This window comes from Natator depressus, chromosome 27 (genome assembly GCF_965152275.1).
Source record: "Natator depressus isolate rNatDep1 chromosome 27, rNatDep2.hap1, whole genome shotgun sequence".
NCBI lineage: Eukaryota > Metazoa > Chordata > Testudines > Cheloniidae > Natator > Natator depressus.
Window position 1 is genome coordinate 8,782,507 of NC_134260.1, and position 15,657 is coordinate 8,798,163.

Genomic DNA, 15,657 nt, shown 5'->3' on the forward strand with positions numbered 1-15,657 from the left:
GACTGGGGGACGTTGGCAGAGCTGTGTGTGTTGAGGAGCCTACGATGGCATTGCAGAGTACATAAGAATGGTCACACTAGGTCGGACGGTCAAGTCCCATATCCAGGGTCTGACAGTGGCCGAAGCCAGATGCTTCAGTGGGAGTGAACCGAACAGGGCAATTTCAAGAAATCCATCCCGTCTATCAATCCCAGCTCCTGGCAGTGGGAGATTTAGGGACACCCAGAGCATGGGTTGTGTCCTGGACCATCTTGGCTAATAGTCGTTGATGGATCTATCCTCCATGAACTCATCTAATTGTTTTCTTAACACAGTTATACTTTTGGCCTTCACAACATCCCCTGGCAATGAGTTCCGCAGGTTGACTGTGCGTTGTGTGAAGAAATACTTCCTTATGTTTGTTTTAAACCTTTTGCGTATTCATTTAATCAGGTGACCCCAAGTTCTTGTGGTACGTGAAGGGGTAAATAACATATCCTTGTTCACTTTCTCCTCGCCATTCATGATTTTATAGATCTGTGTTATCTCCTTAGTCGTCTCTTTTCTAAGATAAACAGCCCTGGTCTTTTTAATTGCTCCTCATATGGAAGCTGTTCCATACCCCTAATCATTTTCATTGCCCTTCTCTGCACTTTTTCCAATTCCAATATATCTTTTTTGAGACGGGGCAAGCAGAACGCCATGCAGTATTCAGGGTGTGGGTCTACCATGGATATATACAGTGGCATTATGACATTTTCTCTTTTATTATCTGTCCCTTTCCTAATGGTTCCTAACAATGTGTTGGCTTTTTTTGACTGCCCCTGCACCCTGAGCAGGTGTTTTCAGAGAACTATCCATGGTGACACCAAGAGCTCTTTCTGGAGTGGTAACAGCTAATTTAGACCCCCTCCTTTTGTATGGATAGTTGGGATTACGTTTCCCAGTGCGCATTACTTCGCAGTTATCACCATTGAATTTCATCTGCCATTTTGTTGCCCAGTCACCCAGTTCAGTGAGATCTCTTTGTAACTCTTCGCAGTCTGCTTTGGACTCGGCTATCTTGAGTCATTTGGTGTCGTGTGCAAATTTTGCCATCTCACTGCTCACCCCCTTTCCCAGATTGTTTATGAATGGGGTGAGCAGCACTGGTCCCCGTGCAGACCCTTGGGGAATGCCGCTATTTACCCCCTTCCATGGTGAAAACTGACCATTTATTCCTACTCTTGGTTTCCTGTCTTTGGACCAGGTACTGATCCGTCGGGGGACCTTCCCCCTTACCCCAGGACTGCGTCCTTTGCTTAAGAGCCTTTGGTGAGAGCCCTTGGTCTGGTCTACACCAGGGGTTCTCAACTGTTTCCTTTCTGAGGCTCTCCCCCCACCCCACATGCTAAAAAATTCCACAGCTTAGGGGGTAGCAAGTAGGGCAATTGCTCGGGCTTTGGCGTTTTGCCCTGGGCCCCAGTGAGTCTAACACCAGCCCTGCTCTCTGGCTTATTTTGGCGGCCCCCCTGAAACCTGGTCGCGGCCCCGCAGGGGCCCTGGACCCCCAGTTGAGAACGGCTGGTCTACACTATGGAATTAGATCGACCCAAGGCAGGTCCTGTGGAAAATGTCAACACTTAAATTTCACGCCTGTGGACGTAACTGCCTCGCTACGCCGACTTAATAACTCCACCTCCCCGAGTGGTGTAGAGTGCAGGTCACTGCAGTGTCAGTGTAGACGCTGCCGTGTGATAGTTTCCCTTTCGTTATCTATCCCGTTCCCAATTGCGTTGGCTTTTGGGACTGCCGCTGCACAGGGTAGACGCTGGGTTGCTTACGGCGGGACTGTTCCTGGCTTTCAGCAGCCCGCCCCACACTGCCCCACGTGGACAGTACAATCGAAGCCAGCGCTCCTGGTGAGGAGGCGCGTGGCCGACACGAGGAGCACCGTGTGGATACGCACGGGCCATGTCATTAGTGTGATGCCGGCCCGCGGGCGTAAATTCGGTCAGCTGCGTTTTGTCGTGTAGACAGGGCCCTGGAAGACTGTGGGCCCCAGGCCAGAGATGCAGTGGGGACGGACTGCTGGGAGGATGTGACCCCTTAGTCGGCGGGTGACCGCTGCCGATTAGAGGTGCTGCTCGTTTCGGAACTGCCTCTGGGTTCATGGGGCTAGTTAACCCCTTTAATGGCAGGACTGTCAAAACTCTCTTGTGCTGAGCTGGGGGGTCTCGCTGCTCAGCCTGTGTTGATTGAAACGTCGCTGCTCTTCCCTTGTGTGGCAGGCCAGCTCCAGAGAGTTCGGCACAGGGGCACCCGTTTGCCCATGCCCGTGCCCACATTTCTGCCCGGGCTCCGTAGGACACGTGTTGTCTCACACTTGCACTTATCACCCACGTACACACGTGGAGACAGAGCTAGTGCACGTCTCGACGCTCACACTCTGGCCTGTAGGTTCAGACACTTGCCCGCAGATACCCGGGTGCTTGTCTGGCACATCCCTGCCCAGACTCAACCACGTTTGCACGTCCAGTGACGAGTGTGCACTCACATGCCTACCTCCTCCCGTTGGCACCTGGAGACCCTAGTCATGCACCAGCACCCCATTGTGCTAGGGGCTGTACAAACCCAGAACAAAGTCACTACCTGCTCCAAGGCACTTGGTGCATGCGTGTGGGTTCGCACATGTGCTGACTCACAGATCTGTACTGTCCGTCCCTAACACTGCGTGTGTTCTCCCACCCCATTGGCATGCACACAGATGTATTTATGCCTCCCCCTGCCTCCAAAAACATTATTTTTATTCAGGTTACCATAGCGACTGAGATGGGTGGGGTGATGCGGGGTGATGTGCAAACACCTTGTCCCTCCCCCAAAGAGCTTACAGTGTAAAGGGACAAAGGGGAAACTGAGGCACAGCAAGGGACCATGACTTGCCCAAGCTAGCCCAGCAACAGATCTGGGAATAGAAGGCAGGTTTCCTGAATCCTCGTCCAGTGCTGCCTCTGTTCACAGCCGTCTGTCTGTCCCCAGAGTTGGGTTGGGAATGGCACCTTGCTGTGATGAATACAACCATCCACAGAGGGAATATTCATGGGATGCTCTGTGTGTCCCGCCCCGTCCCCATGCAAATCGTCCTCTTATCCCCACTCCCTGTCTCCGCTATGGCCCTTGGCTGCAGGTTCGGCTGCTGGTGCCCTCTCTCCTTTTCCTGCACGCCCTGTCTCCTGGGCATGGGCCCAGCTTGCCCCAGCCAGCAGCTCCATTCCCCTAGCCCTGGCAGGGTCTGTAAAGAGGAGCCGGCTTGTGCTACCGCCCTGATTGGGCCACCCCCTCCGGCCCCGCAGCAGGAGCCCAGGAGCAGGGTCTGATCTGCTGAGCGTCACCCCCCCTGGAACGTGGGCAGCATGGAGCAGTAAACAGCCTCCAGCCTGGCTGCTCCCCCCACCCCAACCACGCGCGGCTGCTGCATTCAGTGGCCTGGAGCCAAATCTCTTATTAATGAGCTCAGTGGATGGGGCATTCGGGGACAGACGCTCGTCACTCGCTGCCTCGGTGGCTTGTTTGTGGTTTGGGCACATGTGTTTTGGGGGGGTCCACCCCCCGATTCGTTCCTGAGCAGTCGAGGTGCATTGGGAGGCGTTTTCCAGTGAGCTGGCTGGTCCCAGCTGGGTCCTACCAGTGCCCCCCCCAACTCCTCAGGGATCCCCAAATCCAGGGTTTCTCCCATAACATCCTCCCCACTCCAACCCCTGAGGAGGATCCAGCTGAACCCTGGATTCCCCACCTCACCCCATAAAGGGATCTGCCAAATCTGGGCTTTCTCCTCGGAACACCCCCTACCCCTAATGAGATCCCCCCGAATCCAGGATTGCCCCTCACCCCACCTGCTCACTTGTACCCCTCCTAGGTTCTGTCCAAGCCCCATATTTCCTTTCCTGACAACCTCCTGGGTCCCAGATTTCCACCCCCCCCCCGCCCTTCACAGAAAGTAGCTATAAATATTCCAATGTGTTTAATATTTAACTCCCCGGCTCCCCAGAGGAGATCGTTGCTGTGGATTCCAGGTGGATTGTTGGGGCTGCACCTTCACCAGAGGGGCTATTGCCTGGGGCAGGGAGCTCACCACGGGAGGGTGGGTGATGTGTGCTTGGAGTCGAGGGTGAGTCCTGCCCTGATCCATCAGGGGCAGTGCAGGTTCCTACGTTACCCTGGCATCAAAGCTCCTCCCAGTCTTCAGTATATTTACCCTCATCACATCATAGAATATCAGAGTTGGAAGGGACCTCAGGAGGTCATCTAGGCCAACCCCTGCTCAAAGCAGGATCAGTCCTCAATTTTTGCCCCAGATCCCTAAATGGCCCCCTCAAGGATTGAACTCACAACCCTGGGTTTAGCAGGCCAATGCTCAAACCACTGAGACATCCCTGTGAGCCAGGGCGGTGCTGTGATCCCCGGGTTACAGATGGAGAACCGAGGCGCAGAGAGACTGAGGGGACGTTTACGAGGTAGTTAGACACTGGGGTTGGCTCGTGCCAGCCGACTTGGGCTTGCCGGGGCCAGGGTAAGGGGCTGTTTGATTGCAGCTTGGAGATGTTCGGGAGCCGGGGCTCTAGGATCCTGGGAGGGTCTCGGAGCTCGGGCTGCAGCCTGAACCCGAATGCCTACCCCGCAATCAAACAGTCCCTTAGCCCGCGCCCTGCGAGCCTGAGTCGGCTGGCACGGGCCAGCGGCGGGTGAATAATTGCAGTGTAGACACACCCTAGGTGACCTTCCCAAGGTCACTCAGGGTGTTTGTGTCAGAGCATGCACCCAAGCCAGCACCTTAACCATTGGGCCATCCTTCCCCTCACTTTGCTCCCCCAACAGTGGAGATGGGCCTCACTCGAACCCCCCAGATCTGAACGATGGGGTCCAGTCCAAACTGTGCAGCCGGGACCCACCTCCTTTCTGCTCCAATCTGAGACCAACTCTCCTTTCCCCCCTGCCCCTTTAAGAGCCCCGGATCCAATGCCCATACCCTTAAAGGGACAGGATCCTGGGGGTGGTGACATCTGTTCCAAGATTGGGGTCACTTCTCAGCAACCCGGGAGTGAGCCGGACACGTGGGACAGGGCAGGAGGCCGGCTGAGTTGCAGATGGCACAGCTCGCCCTCCCCACCCGGATTTTCCACCCTTGCCCATTTCTACAGCCACACCTGCCTCCCGCCCTCCTGGGTGGTGCTGGGAAATTCTCGGGTTGTTTCTTTCTTTAAAATGAAAATGCACCTTTCCCTGCCGGCGCCTGTTACCATTTGGGGTGGGGGAGGGAGAGTGGGGGGTCTCGTGGCTGACTGGGTGCTGAGCCATCTGCCTGCAGAGAGGGGGCAGGGCAGGGGGCCGTGGTGATGAAGTGGCTAATTGCCAGATGCAAACTGGCCCCCTTAGAAGGGGTTAGGAAGTGGCCTTTCTCCCAGGGGTCCCAATGCCGGACGGCCTGACTGACCGATCTCGGGGTCATGCTGATTGCCAGATTCGGGGCCAGGAAGGAATTTCCCCCCCCGGGCAGATTGGGCTGGGACCTTGGATTTTTTTGCCTTCAGCTTGGGGAGGCGGTTGCTGGCTCGGTTCATCTGCACGTCTCTCACCTGGTCAATTCCCTGCCATTGCAGGGGGCTCGGGCTCTGGTGGCCCCTTAGGCTCTCCCGTTCTCGGCCTGGGGTCCACAACAGTTTACTCTGCTGCGGGCTGGCTTAAGTGGAACTAACACCATTGGGTTCAGGGGGTCTATCTGGGCGACAGGCGATGGCTTGTTCCTTACAGGAGGTCAGACAAGATGAGCTAATGGTCCTTTCTGGCCTGAAACTACACACTCCTCTTTGGCCCGAGGGTGTCTCAGAAGGACAGGGACCCGGGGGGGGGGGATTGTTAGGAGCCAGGGAGGGGGGCTGTCACTGAGACCTCCCCATCCCCTGTCCGTTTGCGAGCGCCCTGAGCAGCTCATTCTGGGCAGCTACGTGGCTGATTCTTCTCTCAAGGTGGTCGCAGCTTGGGACGGAATGTGCCAGGCTGCGGGTGGTTGAATCCTGCTGGTAGGGTCTGGGTCAACTCTGTGCCCCAGCAGAGGCAGTGCGGGGCCTTGACGTCCGCCCCGTGTGGCTCTTTCTTTTTCTTCTCCTCCTCCCTCCGTCTCTGCCCCGCTTCCTTGCGCTGGGATTCCCTCGCTTTCACCCTGCCCTCTTCTTCTGCACCCCTATTTCTTCCCCCAGCCATGCAGCAGGTGCTGGACAACCTGAGCGACCTGCCCAACTCCACCGGGGCGGCTGACCTGGATCTCATCTTCCTCCGAGGCATCATGGAGAGTCCAATAGTAAGATCCTTGGCTAAGGTACAGTCGCCTGGGGTGGCCGGGGAAGGGGCAGCAGCTGTGTTTGAATCTGCTTTTCCCGATCAAGTGCAACGTCCCCTGTCCCCGTCTTCCTGCCGCAGGTGCCTTTGTGCGGCAGTTCTGTTGCACAGTCGTCCCTGGCTCTCCCTTGTGTTTCCATTTCCATGGGCGGGCTGGGGTAGCTGCTACCAGGCCAGGCTCTTCTGGGTGTGGCTGGGAGCCGCTGATGTCTGGCCTGGCCCCAGCTTTAGCCCCCTGCACTGGTATAGAGGGTCACCACCTCCTGTGACCTTGGACTGCAGCTGGCCTCCCCCAGGCCTCCCTTGGCCAATCGCATCCCGCTGCAAAGTGCACAGGTCTGGAGCTGGGGGTCATGCGCGTGGATGGGTGTGCAACGCCTGTGCGAGCGTGTGGAGTGTCAGCGGTTGAGTTGATCGGGGGGGGTGACGCGTGTGTAACGGGGAGGAGGTGGGTGTGAGATTCTGGGAGTAGGGGTGTGTGTGTGTGTGTGGATGAAGCTGTTTGGGGGGGGGTTGTGGGTATGCGCGTGTGGAGTTTGTAGGTGACACGGGTCTGTGGATGCTTGTGCGTGCGTGTGATTTTGAATGTCACTGGCTGATCGTTTTGGGTGCTTTTCCGAAGGGTCTGACTGCATAGTGGGGTTGTATGAATGTGTGGGACACAGGTTGTGCTTTCCAGGTTGTCTGCGTGTGCTCGTGTGTGTGTGTGTGTGCGTGTGTGTGTGTGCAAATTGGTTACACTTTGGAGCATGCTGGTTACACTGGTGGGTGGCGATGCACTCATGCCTGTCTGTCTGCTGGCTCCAGCCTGTGTGTTTGTGCACGCACCCATGTGCTGGCTCCAGTGTGTGGGTGTGAGTCTGTGTGTGACAATGTTATTTTTAGTACCCTTCTGTGCATTGCTCCCCTGGGTGCCCAGGCAGCGACCTCCCACCCTGCCAGCCCCCGTCACCGGCACCGACAGAGAGGGAGAGAAGAGGCACGAATTCAAGCAGGCTGGAGATGGGCTAGCTTGCTGGGCTGCTGTCGGGGTCCCTCTGGGGGCTGGGTGACGAGCGTGGGAGGGGGCTGGCGGTGAAGTGCCGGAGGCACAGACCCACGGGGCTGGAGGCGCTCAGGAGAGGGAGATTTCTGCTCCCCAATTCTTCTCTCATCACTACTCTGCCAGGCCGACCCCCTGCCTTTCCCAGAGGGCTAGTGGCTGGAGGACGTGTGTCTGCCTGCCTGGATGCTGGCTCCTGTGTATGTGTGTGCTACCGTGTGTGTGCGCATACCAGCGCTCTGTATGTGTGTGTGTGTGTGCGCGCGCATACCAGCACTGTGTGTGTGTGTGCGCCAATGTGTGCATACCAGCCGTGTGTGCATATGAGCACTCTGTGTGTGTGTGCGCGCGCGTACCAGCACTGTGTGTGTGTGTGTGCAAACCAGCCGTATGTGCATACGAGCACTCTGTATGTGTGTGTGTGTGCATACCAGCACTGTGTCTGTGTGTGTGTGTGCATACCAGCTGTGTGTGCATACGAGCACTCTTTATGTGTGTGTGTGTGTGCATACCAGCCGTGTGTGCATACGAGCACTCTTTGTGTGTGTGTGTGTGCATACCAACACTGTGTCTGTGTGTGTGTGTGCATACCAGCCGTGTGTGCATACGAGCACTCTTTATGTGTGTGTGTGTGTGTGCGCATACCAACACTGTCTGTGTGTGTGTGTGCATACCAGCCGTGTGTGCATACGAGCACTCTTTATGTGTGTGTGTGTGTGCATACCAACACTGTGTCTGTGTGTGTGTGTGCATACCAGCCGTGTGTGCATACGAGCACTGTGTATGTGTGTGTGTGTGTGTGTGCGTGCATACCAGCACTGTGTGTATATCAGCCGTGTGTGTGTGTGTGTGTGTGTGCATGCAAGATGCCCGGGGACCCGATCAGCGGCTGTGACAGCTGGCGTGGCCGAGTCTCAGCGGATTCCACCGCCCGCCCCTCCCCGTTTTAGCCCCAGAGATGCTGGGCTGGGTGGGGCTGGCCTCGCCGACGGGCCCCTTGCCCCCTGCCATCCTGTTGTTGCCTAGGAGCAGATGCTGGGGTATTAAGCACCATGTGATCGGACGTCTGTGTCACAGGGCTGGGGGTGGCAGGGGGCCAGGTGCGGCATCACAAGCCCCCCCCCGTCTCTTCCTTTCCGCGCAGGGCCCGGCGCCTCGCTCTCGCCGGCCGGGGGCTGCAGGCGGACGGGGCTAACGGGGTTTGTCTGTGCTCTCTCATCCCCCTCCGCAGGCCCACGAGCGCCTGGAGGAGACCAAGCTGGAGGCCGTGAGGGACAATAACGTGGAGCTGGTGCAGGAGATCCTGCAGGACATCGCCCACGTCGCTGGGAGCAACAGCACGGCCGCCGAGCTGGCACGCATCCTGCAGGAGCCCCACTTCCAGGTGCCGCCGGGGGGCAGGGCTGAGCATGCCCCTCTGGCTGCGTGTGTGTGGCAGGGGGTCCGGCTGGGGTCTGGGGGGCAGGGCTGAGCATGCCCCTCTGGCTGTGTGTGTGGGGCAGGGGGTCCGGCTGGGATCTGGGCGGCAGGGAGGCTGGCCAGGGTTACGCTCCTCTGGCTGCGTGTGTGTGGCAGGGGGTCCGGCTGGGGTCTGGGGGGCAGGGCTGAGCATGCCCCTCTGGCTGTGTGTGTGGGGCAGGGGGTCTGGCTGGGATCTGGGGGACAGGGGGGCTGGCCAGGGTCGCGTCCTTCTGGCTGTGTGCGGGGTGGGGTGGGGTGGGGAGGGCTCTAGCTGGGATCTGGGTCATGCCATAGTCCAGACAATGTTGCTCTCAATGCTTTATCCTCTGGAAGGTGGTAGCGCAATGGGACCAGCTCCTGGGATCAGGGGCCGATTGGGCAAATAGCTCCCCAGATCCAGCCCCCGCCCCTGCCCCTGGGAGCTCCCGGTCTGGGATTGAGACACTTGGCTGCAGCCGGGTACACAGAGAGGGTGGGGAGCTACCAGCACAGACAGTGTGAGCAAAGCAGCCCAGGGTGGAGGTGGGATCTGGCAGGGATCTGGTTCGGGCCTCATCAGCTAGAGTTTGGCTGAGATCCGGCTGGGACTGGGTCTGTGCCATGCGGGCTGGGATCTGGTCTGGGCCATGCTGGCTGGGATCCGTCTGGGATCGGGTCTGTGCCATGAGGGCTGGGATCTGGTCTGTGCCATGCGGGCTGGGATCCGTCTGGGACTGGGTCTGTGCCATGCGGGCTGGGATCTGGTCTGTGCCATGCAGGCTTGGATCCGTCTGGGATCGGGTCTGTGCCATGAGGGCTGGGATCTGGTCTGTGCCATGCGGGCTTGGATCCGTCTGGGATCGGGTCTGTGTCATGAGGGCTGGGAGCTGGTCTGTGCCACGTGGGCCAGGGTCTGGGGGAGATCCAGTCTGTTTCCTGTCTGCGCTCTGCGTGCGGTGGACAAAGCCCCTTCTCCCCTGCTAACAGCCCTCCCTTTCCTCCCCTCGCGTTGGGGCTCTCAGTCTCTCCTGGAAACCCACGACTCGGTGGCCTCCAAGAGCTACGAGACGCCCCCGCCCAGCCCCCTCCTGGACCCCATGTTCAACAACCAGCCGGTGCCGCCGGATGCCGTGCGCATGGTGGGGATCCGCAAGACGGCCGCCGAGCACCTGGTGAGCCTGGGGATGGGGTGGCTGGGGTGGGGGCTCCTGTCAGCCAGCCGGGTGCCCACGGGGAGCCTGGCAGGGGTGTGCACGTCCCACGGGAAGGATGGTCCTGAGCATTACCAGCTCTCTAGTAACATGGGCTGCCCAGTGTGGGCCTGGCCCCCTTCCCCCCAGCTCTGTGTCTGCACAGAAGGCTGGGGAGGCCCCTCCGGGGTCCTGCCGCAGCCTCTTCCCCCACAGCGCCGGCTGCCATCCCTCCTCCCACCCCGGCAGGGCATCAGTGCCGCTCTATTAATCGGTCTGTCCCACGCTTGGCGAGGCGCCGGAGTTCAGCATCGCTGCAGGGAGGGGAAGGGGAATGTGTGTGTGTGTGGGGGTGTGTGCATGTGTGGGAGGAGGCTGAGGGGATGTGTGTGTGTGTGTGTGTGTGTGGAAGAGGGGGTGTGTGTCTGTGTCGGGGAAACGGGGGGGGTAGAGATGGGAGTGTGGGGGAGGAGGTGTGCGAGGATGGGGGTGTGTATGGGGGGAGGGATTGTGTGGGGACGGAGGTGTTGGGGGGCTGCGTGTGTGTGGGGAGGGGTGTGAGCAGAGGAGATGTGGGGGGGGGCTGAGTCTGAGGGGAGGAGGTGTGAGGATTGGGGTGTGTGGGGTTGGAGGGGCACTTCCCACAGGCTCCACCATCACACACAGTCCTTGCCTACCCCAGGGCCTGGGGGGTCAGCCCCCTTCTTTGTCTGGCTACAGGGTAACAAATGGCTGGGCTTATCCTCAGCTCATCAACCCCCGTCCCCCTCCCTCCCCATCTAGCTCACCCCTCTCTTCCCCTCCCTCTCCCTTCTTCTCTTTTCTCCTCCTCCCTCTCTCTTCCTCACTCCCCTCTTCCCCTTGCCCTCTTTCACACCCTCCCATCTGGCTGGGGGGCTGGGCTGGGTGTTGCGGGGAGGCGATGGGGTGCAGCAATGGGCCCAGCTGCGGCTCCAGGGCTCCCCATGAGTCCCCGGGGGCCTGGCTATGGCAGGGCCGGGCGCTGAGGTGCATGCCCCCCCTCCACCCGTAGGGCGTGACCTTCCGGGTGGAGCGGGGCGAGCTGGTGGTCGCTCGCATCCTGCACGGCGGCATGATCGACCAGCAGGGCCTGCTGCACGTGGGCGACGTCATCAAGGAGGTGAACGGCAAGGAGGTGGGCAACGACCCCAAGGTGCTGCAGGAGATGCTGAAGAATGCCACCGGCAGCGTGGTCCTCAAGATCCTACCCAGTTACCAGGAGCCTCCCCTGCCCCGGCAGGTAGGTCCCCCGCTCGGGTACATGGGGGTGTGACGGTCCCCAGGGTGCGATCCGGACTGCCGAACTGAGATGCCTTTTACGCTGCTTTGCTGGTGAGCAGCCGCTCCTGGCCCGTGAACACACAGCCTCCAGCGTGTGACACGCTCCCAGCGAAACCCTACAGAGCGCTACTAGCCAGCCACTCGTGAATTACACTGCGGGAGAACACCAGGACATTGCCAACCCCAGACTTTCCCCGAGAAACGTGCCCGGTCTCTACTGCCCGGCCCCCTCACCCTGCAGAACAAGCTCCCCGAAAGTCCGTCATTTCGTCAAAGGAAAAGGATACGCGCGCATCCTGGTATCGTCCCCCAAAGACGCTGGTTTAGATTGAACAGTAAAATGAATTGATTAACTATAGAAAGGTGATTTTAAGTGATTGCAAGTCATGAGGCATAAGAGTCAGAAGGGGTTACAAAGGAAAATAAAGAGAGAACAACGCCAGCTCATGTCCAAGCTTAGCAAGTGAAAGGAGCTGAAAAGCAAAAGGGGTTTTTCTCACCCCAAGCTTACAGCAGAGGTGGTGCCAGCAGAAAGACGGTAAGAAGGGGAGTGAAGTCAGGTGTTTTCCTCCCTTTTCTGTAATTCAATTTCATGGGCTAGAAACGTCCTGGCTAAGTCACGGTGACGCGCAGTCTGCTGTGGACGTGACGTTTGAACCGTCCCGATGATTGAATGTGAATTTCTTGTTTACCTCTCCTGCCCCCTGCTGGAGAATAGCTGCTTGAGTAGGTAATAGTGGGGGCCAATGTGGCTTTGTCTCTGAAAAACTGGTCTGGGCCTGCTTTTCTTTAACTTGGAGCATGTCAGAGTAATGTTATACAGTGGAATCTTATAACTTTGCCTGCAATGTTGATACACACGTTTTACAGGCACAATAATGTTCAGCAGATTATGAGTTTTTGAATGATACCTCAGAAGGTATACTTTGGGGAGGGATAGCTCAGTGGTTTGAGCATTGGCCCGCTAAACCCAGGGTTGTGAGTTCAATCCTTGAGGGGGCCATTTAGGGACCAGGGCAAAAATTGGGGATTGGTCCTGCTTTGAGCAGGGGGTTGGGCTAGATGACCTCCTGAGGTCCTTTCCAATCCTGATATTCTATGATTCTTTGTACAACATTTATCATAGTCCTGTGAACATGGGGTGCAGGCTGTCACAGGGGTTTATGCACTGCACCCCCTCTTTATACCATGCCTGGGTACATGGGGCATATGCACCCCCTGTTTATAACCCCTCCTCGGGTGCCTGAGAAACATATGTTGCTCTACCTCATTATAAATCTCCATGTGCCTGCCCTTCTCTGCTCCTCCTCCCCACCCCGGTCTGCCCCCAGCCGGGGAGCGTTCCCGAGAAGGCCAGCAGGGAATTTGTGCGCGGATGCCTTGGGCAGGGAGCTGGAAGAATTTAATAAGCAGCTGTCAGCTCAATGTGCTCAGCGGCGTAATAGAGCTGGACCAAGTGTGGCCCGGGCGCCGGCCTCTCTTGCCTTCCCCAGCTGCAGGGGCCTCTGGGTAAACCCAGGGGAGGGGCCGACAGCTGGCTGGATTCTCCTTGGGGTGTGGGCTGCGCTCCGGGCTCTCTTTCGGGAATGGGGGTGCTCGGTGACACCCCAGCGGCAGCTCAGTGCTCATTGTTCTGGCCAGTTTGAGTCAAGACTTCCCATCACCTGCTCCCTCCGTCCCAGACCTCTTGGGTGCCGTGGGCTTGTGTCTGCCTCCGGGAGGTGGGGTGGATAGGTGTGTAGGGGTGTGATTGCTAGTGTCTTTGCGGGGTGCTCCCCCTGGAATGTGTGTTTGCCTGTTGGCTCCCAAGTCTAGGTACACGCTGGCTATGTGACCCTGGGACAGCCCCACCCCCACTCTGTGCCTCAGTTTCACCATGTGTAACAGGGAGATGACGATACATATGCAGGCTTGTGTGTGTGTGCGTGTGTGTGTGTGTGTGGGGGTGTATATAGGTAGGCCTGTGTGTGTAGTTGTGTAGTATAGATGTGGGCCTGTGCGTGTGCATGTGTGTAGTTGTGTAGTACATATGCAGGTGTGTGTGTGTGTATCTGTGTATATATAGGGAGCCATGTGTGCAGCTGTGTGGTATATATGTGGGCCGTGTATGTGTGTGTGTGTGTTATACGAAGACCTGTGTGTGCAGCTGTGTAGTATATATGAAGGTGTGTATGTGAGTGTAATATGCAGGCCTGTATGTGGTTGTGTGTGAAGCTGTGTAGTATATATGAAGGCACATGTGTGTGTGTGTGTGTGTGTGTGTGTGTGTAATATGCAGGCCTGTATGTGGTTGTGTGTGTGTGTGTGTGTGTAGCTGTGGAGTATATATGAAAGCGCCCGTGTGTTTCCCTGCCGGGTTGTTGCTGTCCGTCTGTCTGTGCTGGATTTGGTGGCAGATAATCCCATCCGTGGCGAGGGGTGTGTATGTGTGTTTACCCCTCTAATCCCCCAGCTCTCCCCCCCAGGAGAATTTCCTTGTCCCAGCAGCTCTGATAACCCCTCCCTTCCTGGCCGTGCTCCTGCCAGGGCGGGCGGTGGGCTCTGCACAAGGGCTGCCCGGGCCTGTGCCCGTGAGAGCCACAGGACCCGGGGGGTTGGCTGGTGTTGGGATCACACCCCACGGAAGGCAGTGACTGTGGGCAGATGGCAGCAAAGGCCGTGGTGCGAGCTCCCCGACAGGGGAGGGAGGGACGGAGCAGGGGTGTGCGTACGTGAGGCTAAATACGGCCCCCCAAAAGAGGCAATTATAGGCGGGAACTGCGGGAACTTGACCCCGAACTCCCACAGTTCCCTGAGAGTGGGGATGGTACCCCACAAGCCGCTGCAAAAATTTCCCACAAGGCCGTGCACCAGGTAGTGGCGCCAGGGACACTGGGACCCCCACCCACAGTGCCATGCGGCTTTTCCCCATGCAGGGTGGCTCTGCGAGGACGCCCTGCACCGGCAAAGGCAGCTGGACGTGAACAGGCTCTGCCGAGGGAGTGCTAGAGGGTTTCCCGGGGTAGCTGTACCAGCCTGCCCTTAGCGAACACGCTTTAACATCCTAGCGTAGCCTGGGCAAGTTGTGATTTACCGTGTGCTTGCCCATCCTCTCACCAGCCTAGGTGGCTGAGGCTGTGTATCTTGCCCAGGGCTTGTCGAGACCGCTTCCGTACCTGGTTCCCCGTTAACTCCAGGTAGTTAATGGGTCTGGGAAGACAAGTGAGGATTTTCCCCGCTTCTTAGATCCAGCCTGCACGGGTTCTGTCCCTTCCCTCCGGTACAGAATGGACGCTGGTTGCCGAGGTGAAACATCTGGGGAGTGGCAAGTCTGGCTTTCACAAATGTGGTCACAGAAGTAAAAAAAAGACAAGTTCTCAGGGGCATGTGAGTGGAGCCTTGGGCCACCTAGACCTGTGGTTCTCAACCTTCCCAGACCCAGACTACTCGTTCAATGCCAGCATGGGGATGTCTGCCCGAGCTGGAAATGACACTCCGGCTGCAGGGTAGACGTCCCCTGCCAGAGCCAGTGGGCTGGGTGGGGAAAGTGGGGCCCTGCTCGGCCCTGTGGGCTTTGCACTGGGCCAACTCCCGCCCCTGTGTCAGGAACTGCAGCCAGCTCTGCTCCGTGACCCTGGCTCTGCACCCGGCCCGGGGCTGCCCCAGGAACCGTGTGGCGTATGTCGGGGCAGGGCTGGGCCCAACGAAAGGGTTTCAGAGGCGCTGAGCACCCCCCGCTCCCATTACAGAGGCTGCATGGCCTCCCCTGGGTGGTGGCCGCAGGAAGTGCTATCCAGGTGGGGAAACTGAGGCACGTGCATGTGTGTCTGAGAGACTTGCTCAGAGTCACACCAGGAGTCGATGGCAGGGCTGGGAATAGAGCCCAGCAGTTATAGGCACAGCGGGAGAGGAATTTAAGGGGTTGCTGAGGAAGGCATGGGGTGGGGCAATACATTTAAGGGGTGGGCAGAGCAGGCATGGCAGGGGGTTGAATTTGGGGTTGGCTGGGGCAGGCACAGTGTGTGGGGGGATGAATTTAAACGGGGGCAGGCATGGTGGCAGGGGTGGGGGGGGAAATTTAGGGGGATCATGGCCTGCTCCTCCAGGCAGCTCATCTTCCCTTCTAGCCTGTATCCAAGACACTGTCCCAGCACTGCCTGCCGCACCCCGCTTCAGCCTGCTCGCCTGGCCCCTGCCAGCCGATGCCAGGCAGGAACTGAACCGGGGTGGCGGGCATGGGGGCAGAGCTGCTCGATGCAGACAGGAGCACGTCACCTGCCTTTGACTCTCCGGACACATTTCTCCCCCGGCTGAGGACAAAGCAGGGTCTGTCAGCCGGCCCTGGCATCTGCT

At 58.4% G+C, this 15,657-nt stretch overlaps 1 protein-coding gene across 4 annotated transcripts in view; it reads left to right on the top strand.

Annotated features, from left to right (window-relative positions):
* MPP2 (MAGUK p55 scaffold protein 2) overlaps positions 1 to 15,657 on the top strand; it is a 42,989-nt gene that overhangs the window by 13,362 nt on the left and 13,970 nt on the right. For 2 of the 4 annotated variants that reach the window (XM_074940445.1, XM_074940443.1), the window contains exons 3-6: positions 6,213 to 6,331; positions 8,625 to 8,777; positions 9,856 to 10,005; positions 11,057 to 11,284. In XM_074940445.1, coding sequence (XP_074796546.1) covers positions 6,213 to 6,331; positions 8,625 to 8,777; positions 9,856 to 10,005; positions 11,057 to 11,284 — 650 coding nt within the window. The remainder of the gene's footprint in view (positions 1 to 6,212; positions 6,332 to 8,624; positions 8,778 to 9,855; positions 10,006 to 11,056; positions 11,285 to 15,657) is intronic. The other 2 variants (XM_074940446.1, XM_074940444.1) reach the window with 1 other exon arrangement.